The following is a 15,793-nucleotide window of genomic DNA, read 5'->3' as shown; positions in this document are numbered from 1 at the left end:
CCCCTCGCTGGCTGCTTCACAAAGGGCAGCTCTCATCGCAAGAGCTGCACTTTGCGATACTTACAGCATGTTAGATCATATGCGATTAGTATTTATGCGGTAGCTGGCGGAGGGAGGCGGTAAGGGGTGGTAGCATCCTGTCCATATAGAGATAGAGATATCAAGGTAATAAGGCTCATTATTACATTAAGGTTTGTTATAGTAGAAGGGGTTAAAACAGTCGACAATTACTTTTGGACATTTATAGTTTTTGATACAAAAAGCTTATTATACAAGAACTATATGGTGGGTTTGGATATGTTCTGTATTTATTTTATATTATGTCATTTAAATTTATGGGTAGACTACGTCTAATCACTAATGTGTACTTAGATGGGTAACACCCCTAATTATACATATGAAGGGTACACACCAGAACAATCATGTGTGTAGACGATCATACAATGGTCGCAAGATCTGATCACGATCTGCACCCAGTTGAAGGGATCGTTTTCAAATCCTGACTGCAGCAGGTAGGATCTGCAAAAGGACCAAACGACCAGCGGGGACGTGCATCGGATCGGATCTAAAACATGCCAAAACATGCCCAATTTACATACAATCGGTCGAGATTGTATCAAAATTGGGGAAATTGAGACCAAATCGTTCTGGTGTGTACCCAGCATAACTTTGGCCTCACAAATGGAGAAGATCCCTTCACAAATGCTGTCAGGATTTGGTTAAAATTAATCCCACACCCAAGAGGTGGCTTTTTGGCCTTATGTCCAGGCATCACACTGAGTTTCTTTTAACCCTTTGAGTGCCAACATCTCTGTAAGAGATGTTCAAAGTATCCACTAAAAATGGCAGACAGTCCGGAGCAGTGGCGGATTTTACCTATAGGCTGCAGGGCTGCAGCCTCCCAGGTAAAATCCGCCACGGTAGTGAAGCCAGATGCAGTCTGTGAGACTGCACTGGCTTCACTGGGACTGGCAGTGACTTCCTATTGGAAGTCCGACCTGCCAGTCACCAAGGCAGTCCCATTGGAAGGTGTTCCCTCCCTCTGGGACGCCTTGCTGTGGGCTGCGTGCAAATTCGCCAATTGCTCATGCGCTGTACCTATATCGGTACGGCGCACCTGCTGATCCCAGTGCCTGTCATTTGTATTGTGCAGGCCCCAAGACCATGATTCCTTCTATGAACTGTTGCTGAAGCAGGCCATAGAAGCTGGCCGCATGCGCAGTACAGAGGTTTATACTGCGCATGTGTCAGTCCCGGCACCTGTCATCAGAGCACAGGTGTCAGGAACCCTGCAGGGACTGGATGCGGTGGCGACAGGGGGGGAAGTGCCTGCATCGTGGTACCCCGGCATCCCCCCTCCCCAGAAAAGGTACAGGCTGCCACTGGTCCGGAGCAATCCCAGACAGGTGGTAACCCTAATTATACTGCTCTGATAACCAGTTGGTTTAAGCCCAGTGAATGCTATAGTGATCTGATTGGTTGCGATTGGTCATGTTTTTAAATTAGGCTTTCCATACTTTCCCTTTAAACAGGGCCATTGATTAATACAGCTCCGTACACATGGAACAATTTGGTCGCTGTGCGATTTTGACTTAATAGCATTCAGCGACCAAATTGCTGAGTGTCCTGTTTTCAGTGATAGCCGCTGATGAATTTGAGACACGCTGCCGGAGGAAGCCACTGCAGGGCTGGTCACTTGAGCGCGCTCCGGTGCTTACGAAGGTGAGCTAGAACTTCTTGAACATGCTGCTGATGTGCATGAAGGTTCCCTGAAAAAATTAAGATGTCGTCCAGGTAGACAATTACAAATTTGTTCAACAAATCTTGGAAGATATGATTCATGTATCTCTGGAAAACTGCCGGGGCGTTGCTCAAGCCGAACGGCATCACTAAGTACTCAAAGTGTCCATCTCGCGTGTTAAAGGCCGTCTTCCACTCATCTCCTGACCTAATTCAGATCAAATTATATGCCCTGCGGAGATCCAGTTTCGTGAAAAAACGTGCCCCTTTGATTTTGTCAAAGAGTTCAGAGATAAGAGGAAGGGGAAAACGATCCTTTACAGTGATGGCATTGAGACCCCTATAATCAATACAAGGCCTGAGGCCCCCGTCTTTCTTTTTGACAAAAAACGGACCCGCTCCCGCTGGTGACTTGGATTCCCTGATAAAACCTCGCTCCAAATTATCCTTGATATAATCTGAAACTGCCTGAGACTCCGCCATGGACAACGGGAACACTCGGCCACGAGCAGGACATTTCCCAGGAACTAAATCGATGGCACAGTCCCAAATCCTATGGGCTGGCAGCTTCTCTGCTTCTTTCTTGCTGAAAACGTCCGCAAAGGCTTGATAAGAGATTGGAAGCTTGGCCCCGGACCCCAGCTTGGAGGAAGATACAGTACAGGAATGTTGTTTGATCTGTTCAAGGCATCGCCCCTGACACTCTTGCCCCCATGCCAATACTTGAGGACGCTTCCAGTCCAGCACAGGTGAATGTAACTGTAGCGATGGCAATCCCAAAATGACGGGATTTTCTGCTGAAGGAAGCACGAAGAAGGAGATGGACTCCTGATGAAGAATCCCCACTTTCATCTGTACTACTGAAGTATTGGAACGAATGCTTGAAAGGGGCAACCTATTGCCATCTACCCCTATAATGTGTAGGGGGTTCGTCAGTCCGTGACAAGGAACTCCCAAGCGTTTAGCTGTTTCTGCGGTGATAAAATTACCATCCTCGCCGGAGTCTAGGAAGGCTTTGAGGATCAAGGAGGAGTTCCCATAAATTAGGGTTACATCGATAGTGAATCCTATTGCGGACACTCGAGAAGAGGTATATGATAGTGTGCCTAACCTGACCCCCTTACAATCAGTTAGGCCTTGTCATTTCCCGGACGCTTGGGACAAGCAGAGAGAAGATGACCTGACTCCCCGCAATACAGACACAACCGATTTATAATCTTCGCTCTCTTTCTGCGAAAGGAAGGCGAGCTTTCCCAATCTGCATGGGTTCCTCCAATTGCTGACTTGCCACGGAAGCCGATGCCGAAGGTGGGCTAGTTGCTGGAGGAATAAATCGGGGTGCCAACTTGAAACTGTACTTCCGGGATTGTTCCCTCTCCTTATCCCTCTCTTGGTAACGGAGGTCCACCCGTGTACATAAGGAAATGAGGTCGTCCAAAGAAGTCGACGGCTCCCGACCTGCCAATTCATCTTTAATTTTCTCAGATAGCCCCTGTGTGAACGTGGCCATCAGAGCCTCCTCGTTCCACCCTAATTCGGATGCGAGGGTCCTGAACTGAACCGTGTATTGTCCCACAGTCTGGGTTCCTTGTCTTAGCCGGAGAATGGCTGAAGCGGCGGATGTCACCCTACCCGGTTCATCAAAAACCTTACGGAATTCGGTGATGAATTCAGTGATGCTATTAATCACCACGTGATCCTTCTCCCAGAGTGGAGAGGCCCAAGACAGAGCTTGACCCGTGAGTAGGGAAATCATGTAGGCTACCTTTGCCCTATCTGACGGGAAGGATGCTGCCTGTATTTCAAATTGGATGAGGCACTGATTTAGGAATCCCCGACATTCCTTTGGGTTCCCATCGAATTTAGCGGGGTTCGGAATGCGAAGAGGAGCAGCACTTGCTGCGACCACCGGAGGAAGTGGTGCCGGAGGCGGTGGAGCCGGGGGGGCTTCTATAGGTTGCATCAAGGTTTGCAGGCATTGCATGATCTGAGCCTGATCTTGTTCCTGCTTGTTCACCCTGGTTAGCAAATGCTCCAGAAGTTCCTTGGGAGACGGACCGGCCGCTGGATCCATATTTACGGGCCAGAGTATTCTGTCACAAATATACTTGGACTACCTGCCTATCAGCTCGGGAATTGGCTAGACCTAACGCAGAGGTGCGGAGTCTAACCGTGCCGAGGGTTTTCTGCCAGTGACCCCTCCAATTGGGATTTGGGCTTCTGCGGCACTCGACACGTCGGTCGCGGTCCTCTGGTTAGGTTTCCCTTTATGAGCTGGAGACCGGGAGTAGGAAATATGGAGAGGCGGTCGTCTAGCCGGGTCGGTATCAATGCGGTCAGTTAGGTACCCAGGGGAGAGGCAAAGAAGGTCCAAATCAAGCCGGGTCATACACGGGAGACACAGTTGCGGTACACTGGGATGAGACGGAGGGATGGTCGGGAGCAAGCTGAGGTCATACACGGAGGGGTCAAATGGAGTACCAGGGGTCAAGCGGGAGAGTCGTCAGGAACTAGCCGGGTCAAAACAATAGCAAGGGTGATAAGGTACAAGGTACAAGAACGCTGGAGTAGGTGTGAGCCTATACTCTGGCAGGGATTGCCTGCCAGAGACTTCCTTTATACTGTGAGCTGACTACGTCAGCTTCCTGCCTGTCTCTTTAAATCCTAGAGCGTGCGGTGAGCGCGCGCCCGTGTACCCGGAAGCCGGACACACGCTGCCGGAGCTCCGACAGAGGGAGACGCCGCCAGCCTGCTATCTTGCCGGCTACCGCCCGCATCAGACCGGCATCGCCTGGTCTGCTGAGCCTGCTGCCCGAGCTGCCGCCTGACATGCCCAGCCTGCCGCCCGCCATGCCCAGCCTGCCGCCTGCAGTAGTCACGTCCCCGGACCCGGTAAGAGACTCCCGCGGTCCGGGAGACTGTGACACCTGGATTCTGAGTCATGGGGAGAGCAAAATAAGTGTCAATGGATCTCCGGGAAAAGGTAATTGAACTGTATAAAAAGATATCCAAGCAATTGAGGACGCCAATCAGCAGTGTTCAAACTCTAATTAAGAAGTGCAAAATGAGGGATCCTGTGGAAACCAAATTACGGTTAGGTAGACCAACAAAATTTTCAGCCACAACTGCCATGAAAATTGTTGGGGATGCAAAGAAAAATCCACAAATCACTTCAGCTGACATACAGCACTCTCTGTTTCAAGATGCACAATAAGGAGGCATTTGAAGAAAAATGGGCTGCATGGTCGAGTCCCCAGAAGAAAGCCATTACTACGCAAAAGCCACAAAGCATCCCGCTTACAATACTCCATACAGCACAGAAACAAGCCGCAAAACTTCTGGAACAAAGTCATTTGGAGTGATGAGACCAAAATTGAACTTTTTGGCCACAACCACCATAAACGTTACATTTGGAGAGGAGTGAACAAGGCCTATGATGAAAGGTATACCATTCCTACTGTGAAACATGGAGGTGGATGGCTGATGTTTTGGGGATATGTGAGCTACAAAGGAAACTTTGCACTCATCAGCCCAGAAGCTGCACATGGGACATACTTGGACGTTCCAACATGACAATGATCTACACATGGAGCGCCTCTCATTTTTGCTGGCGCTGCGCCAACGCCAGAATCTGGCCGAGAGGCGCCACATCTGACTGAGACGTGCGTCTCAGTTTCTCGTCGGTGGGGGGACGGGAACCCTGTCTGTCTCCACTTCAGGGAGGGGGGTGCGGCGAGGCGGCGGGGACCCGGGGTGACCGTCAGCGAGGAGTCGGGGGCCCGGGAGGAGCCCCGTTGTAAGGTGATGCGCGCGCATCCCTTTATGGCAGCTGGCGGGGGATGGCAGATGACGAATCTTCCGCCATCCCCTGCAAGAGCGAGACCCGCTCCATCTGTAAAACATAAGGCCAAGTCGACCTGTCATTGACTACAGCAGAATAAAGTGAATTTTCTGGAGTGGCGATCTCAGTCTCCTGACCTCAATATCATTGAGCTACTCTGGGGAGATCTCAAACGTGCAGTTCATTCATATCCTCTGACAAGTAAACTTATGAGCACAACTGTATTTCCAACGTTGCCTACTTTTGAAAAGCAGTTTAAGGGAGATTTAAAAGTGGAGGGGGCGTGTCATATTGCACCCAAAGGGCGTGTCTACTGACACCTATGGGCGTGTCTATTTCCACCTTCACTGTACCCTGTTCCCCTCTGATTGTACCCTGTGCCCCCTGATTTTTTTTACCCTAGGTAATAGGGTAAATTATTTTTCTCCCCCTGCCCTCTTCCCAACTATTCATAAAAAGTATTCCGTCTCACCCCTCCATGCTGCTGCAGCTTCATAAAAATTGATCCTCTCCCCCTGCCACATTATTGTTCATCTACCGACTCCCCACTACTTTCCCCCAAAAATTATGAAGTAGTGGGGAGAGAAAAATTTTAAAAAAGCAGGCAGGGGGAGAGGTCTTATGAAGCTGTGCTGCTGCAGGAGCGTGGAGCGAAAGTCTCACCTACCGCTCATGCTCCCCGTGGCGGGTCTTTTTCTGACTTACACTGAGTTACTTCTTTATCCATGCAAGCCATCACCTCCTCTCTCTCCCGCTTCACTGCTCCCGTGGCTGCTTCCGCTCTCCATGCTGCCGCGCTGCAACAACGCTACCCAGAGAGCCCCGAGGTGACCAGCATTTAATAGGACAGCGCGTTTACCGAGCCTTCACCCAGCACTTCATAATTGGCACATGCGCAGCCACCAGAGCTGGATTAAGCCTTCAGGGGGCCCAGGGCACTTTAGAAAGTAGGGCCCCCTCCTACTTGTCATTACTGCATGGGAGAATATTGCACTGTCAAAACACAGAGTAAAAGCAGTATAAACCTGGTTAATGGTCAACTGCAGGGGGGGGGGATGGATTAATTTATATATATAATATAAAAATACAGCATGAAAAATCTGTGTTTGTCCCTCTGTATCTTACTCTGTAGGAGCTCTGACTAGCTCAGCATTGTCTCTGGTTAAAAACCCTCCCATGACAGGGCCGCTGCTGCTGTTACCCTTCATGGGCCTGAGAAGCATATGATGAGCTCCACCAAGCAGAGCTTAGCAGAAGCCTCTCAGCCTCTGACCTCTTGTTCAAAGTCTTATGGGACTTAGTCAACTCCCAGTAATGCATTGCACACTCCCATGTACAAAACCATGAGCTAAAGAAAAAATAATAATAATTTAGTTAAAAAAAAATACATGCCAACCACAGGGGCCCCTAGATAGAGGGGTGTTGGGGGTACTGACCCCCTGTGCCCCCATTATAATCCGGCCCTGGCAGTCACAGGTTTCTCAGCGTAAGCTTAAAATTTCGGTGAGACCGGGAGTTAGAGTCAATACTCAGGGTAGGCAACCCTACATATTTCACAGTGCTTTATATTTTGGTAGTATAGTGGTTCACATAAAATATTACTGAGCAAAAAAAACTTGCAATGACCTTTTAAAAAGGTTTTATCGTATTAAATCATCTCTTTCCTTTATGTTCCAGGTGAAATCCAGCTTGGCTCTAAACATAATCAGCTCCATAGCAGCATTTATAGTGATGATAAAATATTGTTTATTTTTACTTGACTCAACATGGCTATATTATTACCACCACTTTAGCACTGTGTACTGTGCATATTACCAGCCAAGCCAAGCCTGTGATGGGGAGTTCCAGCCTCTGGTAATTTCTATATGCTTCATGTTGGTAGAAAGTATAACTTTAGACAAATTTTTGTATGGTTGTGGTATAGCGGGTCAACAGGGTTTAGACCGACCATGGTATGGTTGATCCCCCTTAGTTGAACCGGTTTAGTAGACGCGTTAAGATAGTCAGTGTCCGCTGGAACAGCAGTAACGCTAATTAGACACCTGCGGCTGACCTTCGGGCCCATGGTCGAAGGACACATGGCTGTGTACTGTGCATATTACTGGCCAAGCCAAGCCTGTGATGGGGAGTTCCAGACTCTGGTAATTTGATTTCTATATGCTTCCTGTTGGTAGACTGTATAACTTTAGATAACTCTTAGTTGCCGACTTTTTTGCTGCCCTCTCCCCGGGAGAGGGCAGCCAGCTCAGTGAAGCAGGGGGCGGGGCCATTGCCGGGAGGGGAAGAGGTCGGTACAGGGGTGGAGCCACAGACGGGCTGCACTATTGGGGGGCGTGTCTAGCACAATCGCTGCATTTTAGCCCACCCCCCCCACCCCCCTTCCCCACAGTGCAATGCCTTTCCGGGGGGGCCAGGAGGGAGATTTGATTTCCGGGACCCTCCCGCCATACCGGGAGATGACTTTGGACAATTTTTTGAGTCAAGATGTTACAACATAAACCCCACTGAAAATCATTCCGGCAACTATTGTCAAAATGAGCAACTGTCAAATAGCAGTATATGATTTTGTTGTTCTTCTTGCCAGTGAGGATACAAGTGGCAGGGTGGCTTCTGGGTACTTATAAACCCGGACCCAATTATCCTGTTTGTCACTAATCTCTTATATAATCTCTTATATAATAGCCCAGAACTGTCAATCTGTGAGCCTGTGTATAACGCTATGCAGAGTCACTCTATGACTCGGCCCAGGAACAGTCACAGAGTGACAGATCTGGCCAGTGCACTCACTTCCCCCAGGACCAGTGGACCAAAATGAAGACAGAAGGAATTGGGAGCACAGGGGGTTAGTTACCTCAGCCCATTCCCTGTAAGGCTTCTAAGTGTTTTACCAACCCAGCAGTGCAGCCAGAGGTCTGAAAAGGGGGCTGTACAGTGTACAGCCAGTGCCAGCTCAGCAAACAGCATGAGCAGGGTAGGAGACCTCCAGCACCAGCCTGAGCCACCTTAAATGGTGAGTGTCACTCATGGCAGAGGTGGTATGTGTGTGTGTGTGTGTGTGTGTGTGTGTGTGTATAACTGCTAAATATTTTTGACTGTATGAATGTTCATGTGTATGTTTAGATGTGTGAAAGTATGTGTGCATGTGTGTGTGAAAGATATTGTGCATGTCTATAGGTGTGAGATTTTAACCCACCTCTCCTGCAGCCTAACCCTAACCTCCCCTCCAGCAGCCTTACCCTAATCTCCCCTCCAGCAGCCTTACCCTAACCTGCACTCCAGCAGCCTAACCCTAACCTACACTCCAGCAGCCTAACCCTAAGCTGCACTCCAGCAGCTTAACCCTAACCTGCACTCCAGCAGCCTAACCCTAACCTGAACTCCAGCAGCCTAACCCTAACCTGCACTCCAGCAGCCTAACCCTAACCTCCCCTCCCACAGCCTGACCCTAACCTCCCCTAATGCAGCCTGACCCTAACCTCCCCTAACCCTAACCTGCCCTCCAGCAGCCTAACCCTAATCTGCACGCCAGCAAGCCAACCTTATCCTGCACTCCGGCAGCCTAACCCTAACCTTCCCTCCAGCAGCCTAACACTAACCTGCACTCCAGCAAGCCAACCATATCCTGCACTCCGGCAGCCTAACCCTAACTTGCACTCCAGAAGCCTAACCCTAACCTGCACTCCAGCAGCCTAACCCTAACCTGCCCTCCAGCAGCCTAACCCTAACCTTCCCTCCAGCAGCCTAACACTAACCTGCACTCCAGCAAGCCAACCATATCCTGCACTCCGGCAGCCTAACCCTAACTTGCACTCCAGAAGCCTAACCCTAACCTGCACTCCAGCAGCCTAACCCTAACCTGCCCTCCAGCAGCCTAACCCTAATCTGCACGCCAGCAAGCCAACCTTATCCTGCACTCCGGCAGCCTAACCCTAACCTTCCCTCCAGCAGCCTAACACTAACCTGCACTCCAGCAAGCCAACCATATCCTGCACTCCGGCAGCCTAACCCTAACTTGCACTCCAGAAGCCTAACCCTAACCTCCCCTCCCACAGCCTGACCCTAACCTCCCCTAATGCAGCCTGACCCTAACCTCCCCTAACCCTAACCTGCCCTCCAGCAGCCTAACCCTAATCTGCACGCCAGCAAGCCAACCTTATCCTGCACTCCGGCAGCCTAACCCTAACCTTCCCTCCAGCAGCCTAACACTAACCTGCACTCCAGCAAGCCAACCATATCCTGCACTCCGGCAGCCTAACCCTAACTTGCACTCCAGAAGCCTAACCCTAACCTGCACTCCAGCAGCCTAACCCTAACCTGCCCTCCAGCAGCCTAACCCTAACCTTAACTCCAGCAGCCTAACACTAACCTGCACTCCAGCAAGCCAACCATATCCTGCACTCCGGCAGCCTAACCCTAACTTGCACTCCAGAAGCCTAACCCTAACCTGCACTCCAGCAGCCTAACCCTAACCTGCCCTCCAGCAGCCTAACCCTAATCTGCACGCCAGCAAGCCAACCTTATCCTGCACTCCGGCAGCCTAACCCTAACCTTCCCTCCAGCAGCCTAACACTAACCTGCACTCCAGCAAGCCAACCATATCCTGCACTCCGGCAGCCTAACCCTAACTTGCACTCCAGAAGCCTAACCCTAACCTGCACTCCAGCAGCCTAACCCTAACCTGCCCTCCAGCAGCCTAACCCTAACCTGCACTCCAGCAAGCCAACCTAATCCTGCACTCCGGCAGCCTAACCCTAACCTGCACTCCAGCAGCCTAACCCTAACCTGCACTCCAGCAGCCTAACCCTAACCTCCCCTCCCACAGCCTAACCCTAACCCCCTCTCACGCAGCCTATTAAAAGTAAGTTGTATTAAAAAACAAAACAACTACAAAAAAAACATTAAGACACCCCTTTCGCATGACCAATCCCCTTTTATGTGGTCACGCCCCGTTTCAGGAGCGAGGGCACCTACCCTCTAGCCCCACTGACTACAAATAATCTACCCTCCTATCCCACTGACTATAAATCATTTACCCTCCTTCCCCACATCATCTACCCTCCTGCCCCACTGAATGCACATCATCTACCCTCCTGCCCCACTGACTGCACATCATCTACCCTCCTGCCCCACTGACTGCACATCATCTACCCTCCTGCCCCACTGACTGCACATCATCTAACCTCCTGCCCCACTGACTACAAATCATCTACCCTGCCCCTCCCGCACCCGCACTACTTTAAATATATATTTATATATTTAAATACATATTTATAAAACCCATTATATATTGTGTCTTCCCAATTTATTGTTAACCACTAAGTATTTCCTTATACTGTATACATTGTAGAAGATGTAATGATAGTACACCATACACTGGTATATATTTCAGCTGTTCTATATGATTCATGGCAGCATTAGTAAATGTTGTGGTGCATTATATTTATATAATTGCCATCTCTCTGTTTTTTTATTTCTTTCTGCTGTAGCCTCTGCTTCTAGGCATCATATCGATTCTATTCCTTCTTACTGTACTGGAGTTCTGCATCGCATTGTCTACATCAATTTTTGGATGCAAAACCATGTGCAGGACGTCTTACGATGCAGTGGTAAGGGTTACTAGGTGTCATACTTGCTTTCCATCATTGTCTCCTCTCTGGGAGAAGCCTGGAGAGGAGACTCTATACAGCTTATCCGGGGGTGGGTCTTGTCGTCATTAAGCCCCGCTCCACTCCGGTAAATGCCGCGATTCGCGGCTCTTTGGGGAGGGAGTGGTACTAATTTATGGAATTTGCTTCATTTGAGCCCCGCTTCCTCCCCATAAGAGCCGCGAATGCCGTTATTTGACCTGCAGAGGGAGGGGGTGTGGGGGCTAATGTGGGGGTCATGCTAAATGCAGGATGCTTGCCCACCCTTCATTGGGGGGGGGGGGGGGGGGCGTGGGAAGGGGACATGATTTTCAGGACCCTTCCGGCCATTCTGAGAGGGTTTGTACTGTAAGTAAGCTAGGTGTAGGTGTTCTATACAGTATCTAATGACCCAGCACTCCACCCAATAAGTGATAGGTGCAGGGCCGGCGCTACCGCTCAGCAGAGGATGCAAAGTAGGTAGGTGCAGGGCAGGAGAGGCACTGTCCCTGCTCTGCATCCTCTGCTGTCTGTCTCTGTGGCTGCTGCTGCTGCGCCTGTCATACTTGATGACAGGAAGCAGTGCCGAGGCACAGATCTCCCTCCAGGCTCCTACCTAAACATCAGATCAGGCCAGGTCAGCACGCAGCAGTAGTACGTGCGAAAAGGGGCAGAGCTACACGGCCGGATGGGGCGGGCTACACGGAACAGAAGGGGAGGAGCTATGAGGGAGCAAGACTGAAGTCACAGGAGAGGATGAGCAGCTGCCAGGCGAGTAAAGTGTGAGTGTAGTACTACTAATGTCGGCAACTGGTGTGGACACGTGTATAGGCAGCACAGCACTACTAATGTCGGCAACTATTGTGGGCACGTGTATAGGCAGCGATACTACTGTCGGCAACTGGTGTGAGCATGTGTATAAGCAGTGCTACTACTGTCGGCAACTGGTGTGGGCATGTGTATAGGCAGTGCTGCTACTGTTGTCAACTGGTGTGGGCATGTGTATAGGCAGTGCTGCTACTGTTGTCAACTGGTGTGGGCATATTTGTATAGGCAGTGCTACTAATGTCAGCAACTAGTGTTGGCACTTGTATACTACTGTCGGCAACTGGTGTGGGCACGTGTATAGGCAGCGCTACTGCTGTTGGCAACTGGTGTGGGCATATTTGAATAGGCAGTGCTACTAATGTCAGCAACTGGTGTTGGCTTCTGGTTACGCAGCACTACTAATGTCGGCAACTGGTGTGGGCATATTTGAATAAGCAGTGCTACTAATGTCGGCAACTGGTGTTGGCATATAATTACGCAGCACTACTAATGTCGGCAACTGGTGTGAGCATGTGTATAGGCGGTGCTACTGCTGTCGGCAACTGGTGTGGGCACGTGTATAGGCAACGCTACTAATGTCGGCAACTGGTGTGGGCATATTTGTATAGGCAGTGCTACTAATGTTGGAAACTGGTGTTTGCATATGGTTACACAGCACTACTAGTGTCGGCAACTGGTGTGGGCACATGTATAGGCAGTGCTACTGCTGTTGGCAACTGGTGTGGGCACGTGTATAGGCAGCGCTACTGCTGTCGGCAACTGGTGTGGTCATATGGTTACACAGTGCTAATAATGTCGGCAACTGGTGTGAGCACTATGTATAAGCAGAGCAGCTACTTTTGGCAACTGGTGTGGGCATTATGAATAAGCAGCCCTTCAAATATGGGCATATGCAGGAGTTCTCGGGGCATTATGTGTAGCATAATGTGTGTCAATGTCATATGGGCATTATGGTGCATGGCATATTTTGTAAGGGGAATTAGGGTGTGTGGCATAATGTGTAAAGGGCATTATGGTGTGCTGCATATTATGTAAGGGGCATCATGATGTGTGGCATAATGTATAATTTGCATTACTGTGTGTGGTATAATGTGTAATGGGCATTGAGGTGTGAAGCATAATTTGTTATGGGGATTACGGTGTAATTGGTACTTTTATGGTACCAAGCCCCTTCCTCATGAAGCCACACTCCCTCTTTTTTAACTCATGGCACCAAAATTGTGGTACTATGTGGTGTAATTTGGAGTGAGAGTACTATTGTGTGCCCATTCCACTTCCGTGCGAGATCACACGTTTTTCTTTCGGTGTGTGCTGTCCCTTTGTAAAGCTTTGTAAAGCTTGGGAAGGCGCAAATTTATAGTTTGCAGGAGGGCACCGAACCGCCTAGCACCGGCCCTGGATAGGTGTTGTCAGGTGGTTCTGGTTGCTAGGTCACCTGTGTCTCGGTCTACAGTCAGTAGGTTAACCAACACGTTGACATGGTCAAAATGTCAACATTGATGAACAGATCAACACAAGAAACACGTCGGCATGGCAATGAAAAGGTCAACATGAATTTTTCATGATTTTTTTTAATCCTGACAACTTCATTCTTTAAGATCCATAATTTGGAACAGTAAATTATGCTGAGTGAAGCGAGCCATAGCGAGGGCACACGTTAAACTTATTGGGGGCCATGTTGACATAGACACCAAAAAAAGGTGGAAAAACTCATGTCGACTGTTCCCCATCGAACATTTACTTATTATTATTATTATTATTATTATTATTATTTATTAACATTTATTTATACAGCACAAACATATTCCACAGCGCTTTACAGAGAATATTTGAACATTCACATCAGACCCTAATTGAATCTGTCTCTATAGATCATGTTATTCATTCTAACAGCAAACATCTTTATTACCATATAATGATACAGTAAGTACATAGAGGGTTAATGCCTAACATTTCACCTTTGTATTTATTCCAGGCAGCTGTTGTTTATCACATGACGTCTACAAATGCTCCCAGCCAATCCGCTGTCCCCACAACTGATGGAGAGTTTTGGTCACAGTGATGGATCACAGTGTTATTTATGTTCCGGCATTCTGAGAATACACAGTGGCGGATTCAGGGGGGGGCACCCGGGCACGTGCCCCCCCTGTCATTTTATTTTGTAGCTGAGAACCAGGGCTTTCCGATGAGCCCAGCCCCGTGTCTCTAGCCTCCCGGAAACCAGAGATATCTCCTGGCAAAGCTGTAACGTTTTTTTCCCCATAGGATAATATGGGACCCGTCAATTCTGACCACCACCTGGTTCTGACGGCTGCCAGTTCCCCCCCCCCCCCTGGCATCACAGAAGCTTGTGGTTAATCTTATTCAATTCCAAATCGCTGGGCCTTCAATATGATACCAGGCTGGTCCATATCGGTTAATCGGTTCCAGAGATATTGCATGTAAACCAATTTTATTATTTTTGAAATGTAATTTCATGGCTGTTCATCTTCTTTGAGGGCAAATTACTCTGGAACCAAACATTCCAGTTTCACTGGACCAAAATCATTCAAAGCCCACTCAAAAGTTCTTCAATATGATACTTGATTCATGTAAATGGGTCAGTTGGTTCCGAAGATAAATCCGGTTAAATTAGATAACTGATGGGGGGAGGGGTGGATTTCTCTCCCTCTCACACCAGAAAATGCAGGGACTAGGCTGGTGTAAAAGGGGCCAGAGGCTGTCAGTGGCTATCACTTCTGCCTGCCGGCGGCTGTCCCCCATTTTCCACGAGCATGTAATCCCACATGGCAACGAGCATAGAACCTCTGGCAATGAGCATGGAACCCTTGGCAATGAGCATGTAGATAAGCAGCACTTATGTAGCATAATATTTAATAGGCATTATGGTGTTTGGCATAATACATAATGGACATAATTGCGTGTAAAATAACGTGTAATGGACATTATGGTGTAAATGTTTAATGGGCGCCTTTGGTGGACAATATCCCTGTTTAAGAAGCGTATTGTGAATTTCGCTTAATCTGTGTGGCATTATGTGAATTTTGTCTCAATCCGTGTGGCATTATGTGAATTTTGGCTCAATCCGTGTGGCATTATGTGAATTTTGGGTACTTGTTTCCTAGCACGGCCACAATCGCGGGCATCGCGGGTCATTTTTAATGATCTGCAATGCGACCGACGCGATGCCCGCGATTTCCCATTGAAATGCACTGAAAAAGTCAAAATCGCGTCGGTCGCATCGCATGCGGCCAAAAAAAGCATGCGATGGTCCCGACGCGATGCCCGCGATTTCCCATAGGAAACAATGTAAAATGCCTCAATTTACCCAAATCAACATAGGGAACAATGTTAAATGGGCCAGAGACCCCCAAACCCCCCCCCTGAACAGTGAAATGGCCCCCCCAAAAATAGTTAATGCCACCCCACGATCAACGTGAACCCGAAGCGTGGCGAGCGCAGCAAGCCCGCGAGGGGCGGCGGTACGCGTCCTCTGACCTTTTCATACCCCCACTATCCACGTCGGCGTGGAGTTGAGAATAGATAGTGTGGCGAGTGCAGCGAGCCACCGAGCCCGAAGCGTGGCGAGCGGGCGCGGATACCTGTGAAGCCCGCAAAGGGACGCGTTCACCTGTGAAGGTATCCGCGTCCGCTCGCCACGCTTCGGGCTCAGTGGCTCGCTGTGCTCGCCACACTATCTATTCTCAACTATCTCAACGACGTGGATAGTGGGGGTATGAAAAGGTCGGAGGACGCGTAC

At 49.3% G+C, this 15,793-nt stretch overlaps 1 protein-coding gene across 2 annotated transcripts in view; it reads left to right on the top strand.

Moving 5' to 3' along the window:
• Positions 1-15,345, top strand: part of LOC146041998 (membrane-spanning 4-domains subfamily A member 4A-like) — a 35,522-nt gene extending 20,177 nt beyond the window's left edge. For both annotated transcript variants that reach the window (XM_083161888.1, XM_083161887.1), the window contains exons 5-7: positions 7,259-7,435; positions 11,068-11,187; positions 14,009-15,345. In XM_083161888.1, the coding sequence (XP_083018014.1) occupies positions 7,259-7,435; positions 11,068-11,187; positions 14,009-14,095 (384 nt within the window). In that variant the 3' untranslated portion in view covers positions 14,096-15,345. The remainder of the gene's footprint in view (positions 1-7,258; positions 7,436-11,067; positions 11,188-14,008) is intronic.
• Positions 15,346-15,793: the final 448 nt, after the last annotated feature.

Source organism: Crinia signifera, chromosome 19 (genome assembly GCF_055691185.1).
Source record: "Crinia signifera chromosome 19, ASM5569118v1, whole genome shotgun sequence".
NCBI classification, from domain to species: Eukaryota; Metazoa; Chordata; class Amphibia; order Anura; family Myobatrachidae; genus Crinia; species Crinia signifera.
Note: the sequence above shows the minus strand (reverse complement) of the source record. Positions and strands in the feature narration are given on the sequence as shown.